This window comes from Nematolebias whitei, chromosome 23 (assembly GCF_014905685.2).
Source record: "Nematolebias whitei isolate Nwh7 chromosome 23, NemWhi1, whole genome shotgun sequence".
Lineage (NCBI taxonomy): Eukaryota > Metazoa > Chordata > Actinopteri > Cyprinodontiformes > Rivulidae > Nematolebias > Nematolebias whitei.
Genome location: NC_056520.1, coordinates 6,934,606 through 6,952,312, shown reverse-complemented (window position 1 = coordinate 6,952,312; position 17,707 = coordinate 6,934,606). Strand labels below are relative to the sequence as shown.

The following is a 17,707-nucleotide window of genomic DNA, read 5'->3' as shown; positions in this document are numbered from 1 at the left end:
ATAGATAGATAGATAGATAGATAGATAGATAGATAGATAGATAGCTAGATAGATAGACAGATACTATAGATAGATGGATGCATAGATAGATAGATGCATAGATAGACAGACAGACAGATATATAGATAGATAGATAGATGACAGACAGACAGACAGACAGACAGACAGACAGACAGACAGACAGACAGACAGACAGACAGACAGACAGACAGACAGACAGACAGATAGATAGATAGATAGATAGATAGATAGATAGATAGACAGATACTATAGATAGATAGATGCATAGATAGACCGATAGATACTATAGATAGATAGATAGATAGATAGATAGACAGATAGATAGATAGATAGATACTATAGATAGATAGATGCATAGATAGATAGATGCACAGACAGACAGACAGATACTTAATTCCAAGGGGGAAATTCAAGAAGTCCTAGGAGGACGGTTGACACAATAAACTACAGGATGCAGCAAAATAGCCATCCACCCATTTTCTTTACACGCTTCTTCCTTTCCCCAGGCATGCACAGAGAGAACATGCGAAGTCCACTCAGAACAGCCTCCCCAACCGGGATTCAGTCCTGCGACCTTTACCCTGAGATGCAACAGTTCTACCAACTGCACCACCGTGTCACGCACAAAAAGCAGCAATCAATATAATTGAATCATTTGACCTCAATTAGTGACCTTGACCTTAGAGCTGGGGCGATAAAAAAAATTGTGCAACATGTCATGTAGTGGTATAAATGTGTATCTAGTTTTGTTAAATCATCTTGAGTGGATCAGAAGTTATGGCCCAGACAAGCAAAGACTTTGTTTGAAATCTAGCAAGGTCGAGTCATGTCCTCTGGACGGATTCTTCTTTGTTGAGGAGTTCTTCTTTTATCCAAAATACTTTTTCTTCTTCGATAAAAGACAAAATGTTTCAACAAGGAAGAATCCGTCCCAGAGGACCTGCCTCAACCTTGTTAGATTTTTCTACCTGGATTATTGAGCATGAATCAGGACACTTTGTTTGAAACTTCTGACCTTGACCTTTAAGCTGGAGGGGTTAAAGTACATACGAGACACTGTCTAGTGATGAAGACAGGGATGTTTTAGTTGCTTTTCTGCTCTTCAGCAGGTCTTCATGTCCTGCAGAAGCCCATGAATCACTCATTATTTCATATCAGGTGAGATGAAGCCGAGAAACATTTAAAACAGGCAGGACAGTGGACCTCAAGGGCATGGATTGAGGACCCCCACCTTAGGATCTTGACCTTTCCCCCCACTAACTCAACTTAAACCTATATAATGCACTTGCCATTGAACTATCACACTGTTGAAGCTAAAACATTTGAGATACACAACCTATTTCATGAATAAGATGTTATTTCTTACAATATATGCAGTAAAAATATCTCATTTTGTTACATAACATATATATAATATAACAAAACCAACAAGAAACTGATTGAATACATATTACACACTCCTGTTGAGACTAACAAGCTCACCAAGGGATGTTGCTCAGCAGTTGACTATTGACCTTACACATGAATTTGAAGAACACATGACTCGTGACTGACACATGAGGCCGTATGGCCTTCATGGATGATGAGAGGCAGCAGGGAGGCTCTCAAACGTTCAAGAAGATGAATGAACTGTTAAATTAAATCAGTCATTCCCGCATGAAGAGCTCAGTTGCCAAAGTAACAGCGATGGCGACCAAACGGCACGCACAAATCAAGAACGTATGATGAAAATATAAATATTCAGCCCAATCCCTAGACGATTACACTCTTAAATATCAAAACGTCCTCTTTAAAACAAAAATATCGAGTAAAAATAGGTAATAAAAATGATCTTCCAAAGCTCAGAAGCATTAAAGTGTGTTAACACGGAGGGTTCTGCATTCATATTAGCAGCCAACACATTAACATTCAACGTCAATGTTCAGGAGAACGTCACTTTCCACTACAGTTGTGGCGGAAGAAAAAAGAATAAACAAGAGTACCGCTTATGACACACTATACACCAGATGGCAAACTAGTTTACAATAATCTATTGCAAAGGCCCAGACAAGTAAGACCTTGTATTACCTTTGACCTTGAACTTGAAGCAGGAGTGATGAAAAGTTTATGCAGCACTCCGTGATGATGTATAAAGTGTATAAAGTAGAGCCCGACCAATAGATCGGCAGGGCCGATATATGCGTTTGGGGACATATCGGTATTGCTGAGAATTGTCCCATAATGCGTTGCCACAAACATCTAATTTTCACCCCTAAAATGCTGGAATCATACATACTAGTACAATGTATCCAGCAGAGGACACATGAAGACTACTTTCAAGTCATGGCCGTTCACTTTAACTTTCATTCTCAGCACAGACGAAGCAGCGAGCAACACTGCGTAGTGTATTTTACTGAACAGAGCATGGTAAGTTTATTGCAACTGATCTGTAAAGTTAAAAAAATATATATCTTCAATCCTCCAACCTGATTGTCATTAGCTATGCGCCTCTCAAGTTAGCAAACTAACGTTTAGCATAGGCTATTGTCTCGTAAAACTTTACCCAGAACAATAAATCTAATGTAAAATACATCAGTGTTACTAAAGTTATCTTTGTAGTCTTCAGTGACGCATTGTTTGTTTGAAATATTTACTTCTCTGCAAAGAAAAAAAATAACTCTGCTATGGTCACTACTAATTAGACCATCGCCACACGTGACTGACTGTTTAAACAATGAACAGAGTAAGGCGTTTCTTTGTTTAATTTGTATTTTTGTAACACACTTGATAATGTTATGATGAATGGTGGAGGATATAAAATGTGAACGCACAATAAGATTTGTTTCAAGACTTCAAGTGTTAAAACATTTAAAAGTAGCTATTTACTTAGATTCTTGGGCGTGGACAAAGCTCAATATTTTTCAGCCAATATATTGGTTATCAGCTCCAACCCTCTCAATAGCCATAGTGGCGATATCCACAATTTCCATATAGGTCGGGCTCTAATATAAAGTTTTGTTAAACTATCTTTTGTATTATTATTAGACCTTTATTTATACAATTAGTTCCCAGTTAGCCTCAAAGACTCATTTACAAGAGAGACCTGTTACATACAACATACAGGCAGATGAGAAGAAGAGAACACAAGGGTGGAGGAAGCCAAAAAAAATCATGTCTCACACCATGTCCTGGCCGGGAAACGGTATGAAAGATGCAAAAAAGACCTCGCAACATGAAACAGCAACATAGAATGACATCCTAATATATTTATGCATAGAGGTCGACAAAGCCAGTAAGTTGTCCATAAACACCCCAGAAAGTTCCAAAGTTCTGATAAGATGGTACAGTGTCTATCAGCATGATGGTACTGATGCGGCCACAAATGGCCTTGGGAGGTGGGGGGAGCAGGCAGAGCTTCTAGTTACATATTCTCCAGGAGCAATTTGAGATAAGTTGGCCTGTCTAAGGCCAGCAGGGAGGCCAAATTCAGATAAACAACAACTGTTTGGGCCGCCAGACTCTGTTTTCTGTCTGCCTTCAAGTTCTGCTGGTACGCTCAATGGCAAATCCCAACAGCCAGATTTGTGTACATTCTGCCCGGTCCGTGCTCGATTAGCTTTCTCCAAGATTGAAACCTTCATGCTGGCGAGTTCCAGGAGTCTCAAGTGGCCCACGATTCTCAGAAATCGCGTCCAGCTTGCGGTTGAGCTCTTTAAGCATATGAGCCTGAGAGCTCGAGACACGGATTAGTCCTTCACACAAGGCTGGCAGCTTTACCATGGCAGAAACTGCTGCCAGTGTCTTCCTAATTTGTCGATATCCAAGGTATCTGCCGAGTCCAAAAAGCAGAAACCCTGCTATCATAAATCCAATAATGTACACATCTTCTACGTCCTCCACAAACAGAACAGATGGGCACATCATTTTCCACTCACCCCAGGAATCCATGACGTACCCAGCTGCGAGGGTCCGTTCAGGGCATGAGGGCTCTCCAGCACCCTGTCTGTCGTCTGGTGGAATTTTTTTTTATCAATTGCGTTGAGGGACCAGTTGACCAAATCCATAATAATTTTCAATTTGGAAGATGTGTAAAGAGAGGCTCTGAGATTGACAGGACAAGAAAGTCAATAAGCAGGAGGGAGGGAGAGAGGGTGAGAGCGACCGTCTTCGTCGAGACCGAAAGACAGAATCTGATCTTGAGCGGATCAGAAGTTATGTTAGGGCAAGAGAAAGTTTACGTACAGACGGACTATACCACAATATGTCTTCCTTTAGACGGGCTTGAAGACAAGTTAGTATTAAAAGGCCGAAAGCAAAATGTCCAAGAACATTCTTGAAGGGATCAGGGAGCAGTTGGCTTCAAAATTAATTGGTTCAACTTCTTGCTAAGGTAAACAACAAGCAGGAACTGAACTCCCAGTTACCAGGGAGCATTAATATGCAAGATCCTTTTGAAAACCTGCTGTTTCTACACAGCTAAGTTCAGACAAAATGTGGTATTGATTCATTTTGCTTCCTCCTATATACTGCATTCTCAGCAGGCATTCTCCGCTGTTTGTCTTTGTTTTAAATCTAAATAGCTCGGCAGGCAATACCTTTGTACTTTCCTGTAATTAAGAAATGCATCAATCTTAAAAAGCGTCCGACGGAAAGTCCCTTATTTTCCTGCAGCCTGCTTTCCTAATAAATATGTTTGGAACGATCAATAAAAAAAATAATGGTAGGAACAAGCTTGGCAGGTTGCCTTGGGCGGTGCAACATTTCCCCGCTCTGCTCATGTTGTACACCGGAATGGGCCCTTTGGTTCTGTATGAAGACGTGGTGGAGAAAATATATGTGGGAGTGTTTCCGATCTGATTTAAATTGTTGTCGGGGCAAAACTTTCAGCACCTGCCTGAGCCTAATCACTGGAGATGAGCTGTGGAAGAAGTTGCATGAACAACTGAATAAAGTGGAGAAACTGAAGCTACAATCAGACAGATGTGCATACCAAGTCTGCAGTAATTATTCATGATTTGGTTGATTACACTTTGTTTTTCCCCCCATAATGGAGGACTAAAAAAGGGAAATACAGCTGAGATAAAAATAGACAATGAAGGATCTTGTGCCAAATGACACTGCAGCCTCACCAGTGGCTATATGAGACTTCGCTGCTGTGGATATTAAAAAATGCCAATTCTCCACCCGCAGCAAATAAAGACCTCCCTCGCAATCCCTACTGTACTCGCAGAGCGAATTACTTTGCTCCTCCGTCTGTAAAAACTGGTCTTTTGAGTCTATTATTTCCCTATTTTCCATAAGCAAGCCTGTCTGATACAGTCTTTTAATTAAGACTTTACAAGTTGTTTCCCAAGGACACATTATAACATCTTTGTTTAGCTTGGCAGATCACGCAACTACAGTTCTTCTTCTTCCAGTTCTTCTTTTTCTTCTTCTACTACTATTTCTTCATTTTCTTCTCGTGCCTGGTCTGTCAAAGGTACTGTGCGAATCTGGGACGGTGACCCTGAGGCGGTTGGTGCAGATGGCCGGATCAGACTTCTCCAATGTCCGAGAGGTGATTTTGTTGCTTGGGGTCCGGTCTGCCAGAGTGGTGCAACGCTTCCTGGACCTGATGAAGGAAAGGATGACAGATGGAGAGAAGCGTCTCCTGCAGCTGTGGTCCATGAGGAATCGCCCGCCTGACCCAATGACACCTTTCCTGGACATCCACCTGGATCCTAACTTTGCGAAAGACAATGGTCCTCCGCTACGCAACACAGACCCAAAGATAGACTTGTGCAGAACAGGTCCTAAAGTACTTTGTAAGACTTATGTTAAGATCCTGAACACGAGAACTCTGCAAAACAGAGCTGTCAGCGTATGGGACGACAAGCTCGGAGGTCAGAAGCCTCAGTGGAGGACTTTTTACAAACCTCCAACAAAAAACGGACCGGCGATCTTCAATGGAGGATCCTTCATGGCGCCATTTCAACAAACTTTTTTGTTGGTTATCAATCCTGAGGTTTTAAATGAGTGTCCTTTTTGCAGTTTAAGGGTGTTTTTCATGTTTTTACAGATTGTGTACGGCTGACGGCTCTGTTTAATCTAATGACGAGGATCTTTAGCCTTTTTGACACAATTTTCACCAAATCTGTTTTTATTATTGGAGTACATCACAGCAAAACTTTAAACTTTTTATTGGCTGAAGCAAAAATGTCTGTTTACTTGTCTCGCAGGGACAGACTGCAGGCTGGACCTCAACTTGATGCCACGGCTCTGTGGAAGTGCAATGTCAAGCCCAGACTGGAGGAGTTTTGCTTCCACAGAGACACTGGAGACCTGGAGAGTTTTGTGAAAGTGTGGAGATTGAAGAAGGTTTTATGGACCATTTCTGATCAGGGACAACTACAATACAACAAGCTCCTCATGTAAATAATTTATTTTAAGCTTGTCCTGATCACCTTTTTTTGAACATTGTTGTGTTGACATATTGTGTAAATAAAGTTTTATAAAAAAATATATATATATTTGTCGTCGTCGTCTTGTTCTTCATCTTCTTGTTCGTCTTCTTGTTCTTCGTCTTCTTGCTCTTCGTCATCTTGTTCTTCGTCTTCTTGCTCTTCGTCGTCTTGTTCTTCGTCTCATTGTTCTTCGTCTCATTGTTATTCGTCTCATTGTTCTTCGTCTCATTGTTCTTCATCGTCTTGTTCTTCGTCGTCTTGCTCTTCATCTTATTCTCTTCCTGTTCTTCTCAGTCATCTTCTCAATCATCTTCTTCTTTCTTCCTTCATTCATTCAACCTTTATGCAGGTTAGTCTCATTGAGCCACAAGGACTCATTTACAAGAGAGACCTATTTTAACAAAGAGTGATAACAACAGTAGACAATCATAAAAGAAAGCAAATGAATTGGGGGAAAAAATGAAAGGAAATTATATTAAAAAAACAAAACAAAAACAGCTAGAATATAAAGAGATGTAGAATACTAAAGCCAGGAACATGTCTGCATTGGTTTTTGCCATGAACTTAGCAGTCGCATGAAGCCACTCAGAGATGTCAAGGTCGAGAGCTTCCGATCTCTTTGCAAGATGCTCCAGGGTACAGGAGCAGAGCAGGAGAAGGACAGTAGGTATAAAAAGCCTGCCTGGATTAAAAGGTTTTAAAATATATACCAGTAATAGATTTACAAAAGCCAGTGATAGAGTATAAGTCCTAAAGAAGTCGTTTCCACAATTTTGGTGAAGCAACAGAAAAGGCCTGGTCACCATAACTTTTGTATTTCGACTTTGGGACAGACAGTAAAGATGTATTAACCTTAATGTTGTCATGTTCATGACAAGCTACTAAATCAGCTAAATAAGGTGACGCAAGACCATTAGGAGCTTTAAAAGCAAACAATAAGGACCTAAAATCAATTTTAAAATGGAACGGAAACCTGTTGAGACAGAATAGAGCGGTGTGATGCGCCCACATCCGGGAGAGTTGGTTACAAGTCGGCGTTCAGTGTTTTGGACGAGTTGAAGGAAGGTAATGGAAGATTAGGAGATTCCAACATGAGCATTGCAGTAGTGAAGCCTTGAGCTTCTGTTCTAGTCTCTAATCTGCTATATTTAGGTTCTCTCAAAGTTCTCTCACATTTATCCCACTTCCAGACTCTCAGACAAGGTCAATGGTTCCAGTTGGGTTCCAAACTAGTATTTTTTTTTTAACCCTTGTGTTATGTTAAGGGTCAATTTGACCCGTTTCAATTTTTGTGTTGATCAAAGTGCAGGTTATCCTTTCTTTTTTTCCATGAAATGTTGTGACTTTTTCTCCTCTAGGGTCATGAACTTCTATGTAAAATCTGGACTCTTTGATGTGTTGTTAAATGTCTGCACACAGTTTGTATACAAAGATGATGTTGCGGGTCATTTTGACCCGCACACAGAGTAGCTGTTAAAAATCCAAAAAAAAAGTCTTTGATGTACTTCATTTTGATTGCCTCTGAATAAACATTCAGAACCAGGTGTGTGTGGAAGAGGGACTTTCTCTCCCCTGTCCTTGTCACTGTTTCCATGCCCGTTCTTGGAGAAACACCAAAAATGAGCTCCAGACGATTTACAGCTGAAGAAGCTTTTTCGCAGCTTATGAACTGGGATAGTGATGTAGAGGAAGAGGTTTCAGAGACAGAGGATCCTTCAGAGCCAGAGGACAATGCCATTGATGATCCAGATTTTCAATTTTCCCATGATGAGGAGGATTCAGAGGACGAGTCTGCAGGTGTCCCTTCTTCAGATGAAAACCAAGAAATGCAACAATCGTCATCCACAGAGGGGACATGGACATCTAAAGATGGTAAAATAAAATGGTCAACATCACCACACCAAAGCCAAGGTAGATTGTCATCTTGTAATGTCATCAAAATGATTCCTGGTCCTACAAGATTTGCTGTCACAAGAGTTGATGATATTGAATCAGCATTTCAGCTCTTCATATCCCCACCCATAGAGAAGATAATCCTCAACATGACCAACTTGGAGGGGAAGCGTGTCTTTCAAGAGAAATGGAAGCCACTGGATCCGACTGACTTGCATGCTTACATTGGAATCCTGGTGTTAGCTGGCGTATACAGGTCAAAGGGTGAAGCAACTGCAAGTTTATGGAATGAAGAGAATGGAAGGCCAATCTTCCGAGCAACAATGTCTTTGGAGACATTTCACATGATCTCTCGTGTGATCCGATTTGACAACCGTGACACCAGAGCTGATCGACGTGAGAGAGACAAACTTGCAGCAATCAGAGATGTCTGGAATAAATGGGTCGAAATCCTGCCTTTATTGTATAATCCTGGCCCCCATGTTACTGTCGATGAGCGCCTCGTTCCATTCAGAGGACGCTGTCCATTCCGACAGTATATGCCAAACAAGCCTGCGAAATATGGCATCAAAATGTGGGCAGCCTGTGATGCAAAATCCAGTTATGTTTGGAACCTGCAAGTATATACTGGAAAGCCACCTGGAGGAAGACCTGAGAAGAATCAGGGAATGCGTGTGGTTTTGGAGATGACTGAAGGGCTGCAAGGTCATAACATTACATGTGACAACTTCTTTACATCCTACCGTCTTGGAGATGAACTTCAGAAGAGAAAGCTGACTATGTTGGGAACAGTCAGAAAAAATAAGCCAGAACTTCCCAGTGAGATTCTGAAGATGCAAGGAAGACCTCTGCATTCCTCAAAATTTGCTTTCACAGAGAAAACAACACTTGTTTCTTACTGCCCAAAAAGAAACAAGAATGTTCTTGTGATGAGCACAATGCACAAAGACGCATCTCTGAGCACACGAGAGGACATGAAACCGCAAATGATTCTGGATTACAACTCCACAAAAGGGGGAGTTGACAATCTTGACAAAGTCACAGCAACATATAGTTGTCAGCGCAAGACTGCCCGTTGGCCTTTGGTGGTTTTCTACAACATTTTGGATGTGTCTGCTTACAATGCCTATGTGCTGTGGATTGAGATCAACCAGCAGTGGAATGCCAGCAAACTGTACCGACGTCGACTTTTCCTGGAAGAACTAGGCAAAGCACTCGTCACTCCAAAGATCCAGAACCGGGTCAGGCCAGCTAGATCCCCAGCAGCTGCTGCTGTCATCGCAAAGGTCCAGGGCAGGGCATCTGACCAACCCACAATGGATCCTTTGGATACAGGTACAAAGAAACGCAAAAGATGCCAAGTCTGTCCCTCTCGAGATGACAGTAAAACAACTACCTCTTGTGTGAGATGCAAGAAATACATCTGCAAAAAGCACATAGTCACATTCTGTCCATCATGTGGGGAACGCTGAAAATGTTGACTGTCAAAAACCCGAGAAAATGCGGCAAGTTAAATGCAAAAAAAAAAAGGGTTCGTGAAGAGGGAAAAATTGAAATCAGGAGTTCTTTAATATAGTGTTGGAAGTGTATATCTCTACTTCTCATCTCTTCTAAATATTTGTATAATCTAAAATAAAGTTCTTATTGGTTTAACTTCATTTTATGACTGTTTTGAGTGGATTTACACAATGCGGGTCAAAATGACCCGCAACATAATAAACGTATTTTTTTCTCAACATAATACAAGGGTTAACATTTAAAAATGTGGGTCAGGGAGGAGTCTTTGCCTCAGGTGGAGTAGTTTAACTATCAAGGCGTCTTGCTCCTGAGAGATAGTAGAACGGGGCGAGCTGGATGGGTGGATCAGAGCCTCGTCTTCAGTAAACAGGACGGGGTCGTGGTGCTTCGGTCGATCATGGTGAAAAAGAGTCAAGCAGAAAAGCAAAGCCAAATAACCAAAAGAACCTGATCCTGGATACAAGCGGCAAAATGAGTTTCTTCGTAGGGTGGCCGGACTCAGTCTTACAGATATGAGGAGTTCAGAGTAGCGCCGCTGCCCCTCTGCGTTGAAGTAGTCAGTCGAGGTGGTTCATTTGATTAGGGTGCCTCCTGGATGCCTCCCTTTCGAGGTGTTTTGGGTACGACCCATTGGGAAGAGCCCCTGGGGCAGACCGAGAGCTCTCTGGGGTGATTGTGTATCTTCTCTGTCCTGGGAACGCCTTTGGGAAAGCCAGGTTGAGCTGGCTTCTCCTGGGTGAGAAGCTCGATCATCCAGGAGGGACTCAGAGTAGAGCCGCTGCTTCTCCATGTCGAGAGGAGCCAGTTGAGGTGGCTTGGGCATCTGTTTAGGATGCCTTCTGGACGCCTCCCTGGTGAGGTGTTCCGGACACGTCCCACCGGAAGGAGGCCCAGAGGAAGACCCAGGACACGCTGGAGGGACTATGTTTCTCGGCTGGCCTGGGAACGCCTCGGGATTCCCCCGGAAGAGCTGGCCCAAGTGGCTGGGGAGAGGGAAGTCTGGGCCTCCCTACTTAGGCTGCTACCCCCGCGACCCGACCCCGGATAAGCGGAAGAAAATGGATGGATGGATGGATGGAGGTTGAGCTGGAGCGTGTCGCTGGGGAAAGGGAAGTCTGGGTTTCCCTCCTGGACCTGTTGCCTCCACTACCTTACTACAAATGAGTGGTAGAAGATGGAGAAGTTTAAAATCAAACGGCGGGAGAACAAATACCTGCAAGTGACGAGGAACAGGCTTTTGATTGACTCAAGGTCTTTTTTGAACATCTTGAAGATGTCACCTTCACAGCCCAATCAAAGAGCAATTAACTGGGCAATTTAAAAAAAAGTCCTTAAGTCTATGTTAAACCTTTATTTACTGGAGAAAACAAATCCGAAATAGCAATGTTATTTGAAAATCAGCACCTGTGCTAAATGTCCTCACAGTCTTGGTTCACGATCCTCGTTTTAATTGGATGCAAATGTGTGACATTTAAATTAATTTGGAAGAATTTTAGATTTGATTTTTTTTGTTTATTTTTTAATCAAACGTACCCCTCACTGGAACCCGATGTTTCACCCGCCTACATCCATATTAGATTTGTTTACAGGCTTGTTATCATTAATCAAGAATTCATAGCCTTGCGAGGAGACGAGGGAAAAAAAAAAAAAAAAAACTAAGTTCCAACCAATTAATTTAAAGAGACGGCAGAAAGTTTCCAATCACATCCTAAAAATCGGCAGTGGTTTATTGGTTCGGCGTTTCTCTCAGCGCAGCTTAAACTTTGATTGCAGTAATTTATTGACCTGTGTGTTAGTGACCACTGCATAAAATCCATACTGCGCCTCAGGGCACGATTAACGTTGATGCAATAGTTACAAGTCACAGCCAAAGTGAGCACGAGCAAACATGTTTCCTTCCAGATGTTAGTGATCAAATAGGTTTCGACTGTGTGTTGGTGCCGTGAATGATTTCAACCAATGTTCTGGGCTCTCTATTTGGTATTCAAACATCCTTTAGATTGGATGCTTTACGCAGCACAGCTTCCGTGAATTATTCATCAAAGCTCCCTTCAACATACCTCTGAGGGGGAAACAAATAAACACCTGGGCTTAAACACATCCATAAATAAGGATGGGAAAAATAAAAAGCTCTTCGAAGGATTGTAGAAAAGCATTAAAATGTTGGTCAGGCGAACAGAGGGGGCCGGAATAAAACACAACACGTCTAAAGAGAAACGGCAGTCCTTCTGTATCCTACTGAACGGCTGATTTATTTATTTTATTTTCAAAAGAGAAGCTGATCAATGCACAGCTGCTCTGAAGCACCACCAAATGTGGCACGCTGACCTTTATTCGAATATTATTATTTTCTTCTTTTTTTTTTTGCAAAATGACTAACGCAGCCGGATGATTCATGTGGATCTATGCAGCGGTGGTTGAGCACTTAGCTTCTGTCTCACATTTTATCTCTCACATATTCTGCTTATACAGTTTAACCCTCAATATGCTAAAATAACCATCAGGATTGCAAATCCCAGAAAGTTACTTATAGTGTCTCACAAAGCAGGGCTATCGCCGATACCAATATTGGGAGGGGTAGGCAATTGCCAATAACCAATACAATGGCTGAAAATTTTTGTGCTTTCTCCACCCCCCAGAATCTCAGGAAACAGCGAGCGAAGCGGGGGTTGTTTATTTACACAGCTGTTAGCAATCATAAAGCTAAGTTAATCAGATCCACCTTCAATTAGTTGCATTGTGTTGCCTTTTGTTCAAAGACAGTAATAAGTTCATCACATGAGTAAGCTGCATACATGTGATAAATACGTTCATAGTTAATAATTTAATTAAATTTATGCTAAAAACTGTTAAAATGCTTTGGGTTTGAATTCCAATCAGAGTGAGACAACTAAAATCGTCATATTGTACGTGCAGTACGTGAGGTAGTGAGTGCTCTCACCACAGAACAATCGATGTATTTTTTACGGTAAAACAAGAGCTTCGGAAAATAAGGGAAAAAACAGCTCATATACACATTAAATGTGCCCTGGGAGACTTTTTTTTTTTTTTACAAATTCATAAAAGATCTTCAGTAAAACAAAAAAGCAAGCCTTGTCCGATGACTTTATTCTTTTGCTCCAGTCTAGCTCCACATAGTCACGTGTTGTGAGGACAGCGTACCCACACTAACGTTAGCTTGTTAACTTGAGAGACATGTGGCCAGTGGGCTGGAGTATTGAAGATAATTTATTATTGTTTTATTTTTTAATTTTACAGATCAGTTAAAATAAACTTTCCGTGGTCTGTTCAGCAAAATACGCAACGCAGTATTGCTCGCTGCTTCGTCTGTGCTGAACGTCAAAAGTGAAACTTAAGTGAACGCCCATGACTTGAAAGTTGTCTTCATGCGCCCTCTGCTGGATACATTGTACAATTACGGCTGGTTTCAGCATTTTAGGGGTGAACGCTAGATGCACTTATATTGTCCAATAATGGGATCATTACCGCCGATAGGTGCCCCAACGCCTATATCAGTCAAAATGATTGGCCCCACCGATATATCGTGGGTCTGTAGTGCAGACCATTGGACAGAAGGCCATTTTCTTAAATTAATTATCTTGTTGTCATGGCTACACATCTTTGGTGCAGAATAGGATTCTGCAATTGGTGGGGACTTCTTGTATATCTGTCGTATGTAGGCAAACTGTTACTGCAATAGGAAATTCAAATGTTCACTTAGTCATATCTAAGTCTCTTGCCAAGGTTTGGAAAAGATGGCAACTGTCAATCGTTGTCCCTCGTTTAATTATGTAACACCCACAACTGCATCGCCAAACTTCAACTTCATGCTTGTCGTTACCCTTTAGTTACAATAAAAGCACCACAAATCGTTAAAAATAAGTGCGCGTTCTAGGTGCAAAGAAAGACGTGTTTTCAAAAGAAACCATAGGTTATAATTTTCAACCAATCAAACTACTGCAAATCCATTCAGCGCTAGCTTCAAACGAAATGGTTAAAACAAGATAGTATAAAAACAAACATATCAGAGCATATTTACACACAACACAGTTAGACTTCTGCCATTGGTTATTATCTATAAATGAACGGACGCCCAAGAGGAATCCAGTACTTCTGCCTTTTCCACCAGTTTTATGTTCCATCAAAGCAAAATGCCAGATCTGGAAAGAAATACCTCTATGATTACAACTGACAGAAAGTAAAAGATCACATCTCCAGTTGGCTACAGCTAAACTGCTGCCACAACCAGTGAAGTGCTCCATTGTGCGAATCAGTGACTTTCCTCGCCCGGAACAGTCTCAACATAACCAAAACACAAAAACCACATTTTTACCCAATGAGAACCAAAAGTTGGCATCATTGTGAGAGGTTTATTATCAACCAATCCATTTAATCCATTCAGGTCTCTCTCGTAAATGAGCCCCCGAGGCTTATTGGGATTAACCAGTAGAAATTAAGGTTGAATGAATTTGCCAATTTAGGTGACTGCCTAAACTGGCTGTGTCCCAACAAAAAACATGTCCAAAGGCATTTATCCCCATTTGTTTCCCTGTTTGGTGAAATTCCTACACACTGCGCCCTATGAAGCCGTCTTCCCAGCTTCATTGACACGCTTCTTGTCCAATCCAGACCTTCATTCTCTCACCCCCAATGATCTTGCCCCCCCTTTAGCTCTAAATTGACCCAAAAATCTCAGAAGGTAGGCGGTGTTAACATTCTAGTTATTTAAACCAGTTTAGTGCCAGTGTAACAGGCCATATAAACACCCAATTCGGACTATGCCTGGTGTTAGATGGGCCTAAACTAGATTATACCATGGGTATACTATGGTCTTCAACCCCCCTCAGGTCAGATTATACGCCCTATGATCAGCAGTACAGAGTCATATACACAAGAATAACTTAATTTTCAACATTTACAAAAGGGTTCAGCTTTAAAACTGAAAACGTGGACTTGTATTCTCTTCAACTTGGTGCAGCCAAAGTGAAACAGGAAGTGACATCAAATTGGAACCCCTCTGTATATATTTGTCGAAACAATTTCATTTGAACTCCGACTCTTCTTTGCCTTTCTCTGATAGTGACTCAAAAATAATCTGAAGAAGCTTCAGATTCTTCTCTACCGTGTGTGTTATTGACTATTGTTGCAACGCCTCGTTTACTTGCAAGTGTACCTCTTTGACGTCACTTCCTGTTTCTGCACATGCAAATATCCCGGCAACGGTTCAGCTCAGCGGCGTGAATCAAAAACAAAACATCATTATTGTTACTTTTCCAATACGCATTCATATTTATTACAAAAAAATGTCACTGTCACTTTAAGGTTTATAAAATGGAGTTCACAAGAACAGTAATACATTTTTTTTAAGATTAGGTTGTGCTAAGACGGCCACAGTCCAGCTTGGTCTTGATTGTGCTCGGACTAGCTGTTCGTTTGTCAATCTGGTTCGAACTAAACTAGCTTTCCTCAAACGATGGTATTTCCAAAAGCTATAACATATAAGACACACTGTTCATAACTTTTCCACAAAAATCCATGTTAATAGTTCTAAACTAACATTTTAATAAGTTAAAAAAAAAACGTAAATACCATATTTTCCACCGTACACGTTGTACTGACGTATAAGTCGCATCTATTATGCGTCACCGCTGACAAACCGGAAACGTGGGCCGGTGTTGTGCCAAAAATCAACTGGCTGCCAAATCGCGGTCGCGGGAGCGTGCACGGGAGGACTTTAAAAAGAATTTAACAAGCTTAACACTTTAAAACAATTATTTGTTTGCTCGACATTATAGTAAAGGTGTCTCAGTCTAACTTTTCCTTAATAAATGCACTTTAATGGTCAAATCAGCTGCATTTCAAAAGTATTCGCTGCCTCGGTGACGCGGGAACGCGCAGAGGGACGACTCGCTGCACATTTCTTCGAAATTTAACAAGATAACATTTAAAAACAATTATTTGTTTGCTCGAAATTATCGCAAAGGTGTGCCTCGGTTAAACTTTTATTGAATAAATACACTTTAACGGCCAAATTAGCCGCATTTCGCCAGGACGGCGCAGCGAAATGAAGCTGATTTGACGGTTGCTCCAGGCGAGCTGGACAAAGGTGGCAGTCTACGGCAAGCCGATTGTGTCATTAATAGCCATGACACAACGGCATGCCATCCTACTTGAGTTCCATCTAGTGGCTGAAAATGGTAGTGTTCAATATTTTCAATGTCAGAATTAAGGAAAAATGTCATATCTCAGCCAAAAATTGGTTTATAAATATGGGGAAAAAAACAAATAAGTTGCTTCGGCGTAGAAGTCATAAGGCATGTATATAAAGCAAAAAAACTGCAACTTATAGGCCTGAAAATATGGTAGATGTCACAGTGCAAGCTGCAATTCTTACTATAGTGCACAAAATGTCATATTTTCCGTGCATTGGAAAGGATTCAGTAAAAGCTGTGACTTTATACGAGTTTCATGTTTTAAATGTGCTGCAGCCACCGAGGGGAAATGTGTTACACAAATATGACGGGGAGACATTTATGCAAGCTTTAAGCCTCTGGGAAACCGAGACGGGTCCTGCAAAGCTACAGTGCAAGTCATTACCGCGGCAGCAGGGCTTATTTTTTGCTTTAAAAGCCACATTGTCATTCAGTGAGTGCCGTACACGACCGGGAAGTGTCCGGAGCCTGTATTTATTACCCTCTCCGTTTAATTTACATGAAAAATGTCTTTAGGATTAAAAGACATTTATCACAAAAAAGGCTTACCTATTAGGAAATCATTTTTTAAACTAACAGCCCTTTTTTGCAAGAAGCTGCTCTGGCTGGGGTAACGACACATTAGTTAAACCTGAAGGACACTGCACCTTTATTCTTTAAAAATATACATATATATATAAAACATATGTCAGGTGAATTGACAATAAAACCTTAAATCATAAGCAAAGGTGGAGTTTTATCTTTGAAACAGACTTGAAATTCAAAGGTTGTTTGGGAGCATCTTGTGTTTATTAATGAGTTGATTTCTTGTTTTGTTGTCATCACTTTTTCCTCAGCCACTATCTGCTCCAGCCACGCCCACTTACACCTGTTTCCTGTCAGCATTAGAGTCACCCGTCAGCTGTCTCATCAGCACCTTCCTTCCACTCTGCAGTCCATCATTGTGTTATCATGCCAGGTCCAGCTTTCTTCAGAGTCTCCTTTTGCTTCATTGTCTAGAAGTTGCTGTTTTGTTTCCTTTTTGTTACGAATTATCGTGGACTCTTAGATTTTGGACCCGTAACACAAAACTGGACGTCTCCGGCTAATAGTGTGAATGTTTATGAAGCATTCACTCTATCGTGATCCATTTTTCTCCCGTACGTTTTTTTTTTGGCATGATTCTCGTCCTGCAGTTTTCAGCTATTTCCACAAATCATAAATCAAAACGTCCAGCTCTTTCAGGCGAAGGGTGCTATGTATGACTTGGTGTTGGTGCAACTTTAGCTTTTTGAAATATTTAGCCTTTTCTGCCATTTTTGTCTCATAGAAAATGAATTGAGCTCATTTTCCATCCTTCAAATCTTTAGATCTGTTTACAACCTTTTACTGCTCCTTTCACATTTTGTTCTGCTTCAGCTGCTTTCAGCTACTTTCAGCTACTTTCAGCTAACTACAACATTGTTGTGGCTCTTCTAACTTCTTTCTGTTAATGTCAGCTTGTTATGCTCCTTTCAACTTATTTCTGAAAGTTTCAGCTTTTTCTACCATTTCAGCTACTATATAGCTGTTTTTATGCTAATTTAAGCTTTTTCAGCTAATTCCACATGTTTTGCACTCATTTCAACTTTTTTCAGCCTAATTCAGCAAGAATGTGCTCTC

At 41.1% G+C, this 17,707-nt stretch overlaps 2 protein-coding genes across 2 annotated transcripts in view; one reads left to right on the top strand and one right to left on the bottom strand.

The window, feature by feature from the left end:
- The window catches only part of LOC119428779 (interleukin-1 receptor accessory protein-like 1), a 229,821-nt gene that overhangs the window by 183,517 nt on the left and 28,597 nt on the right, over positions 1-17,707 (bottom strand). The gene's annotated exons all lie outside the window — the stretch shown is intronic.
- On the top strand, positions 7,775-10,077 carry LOC119428778 (piggyBac transposable element-derived protein 4-like). The gene has a single exon (XM_037696454.1). It carries the CDS (start codon positions 8,036-8,038, stop codon positions 9,806-9,808), a length of 1,773 nt encoding a protein of 590 aa, XP_037552382.1. The 5' UTR covers positions 7,775-8,035; the 3' UTR covers positions 9,809-10,077.

Bases quoted from the DNA above. Each gene is read 5' to 3' on its own strand.
- LOC119428778 (XM_037696454.1), top strand. From the start codon at position 8,036: ATGCCCGTTCTTGGAGAAACACCAAAAATGAGCTCCAGACGATTTACA.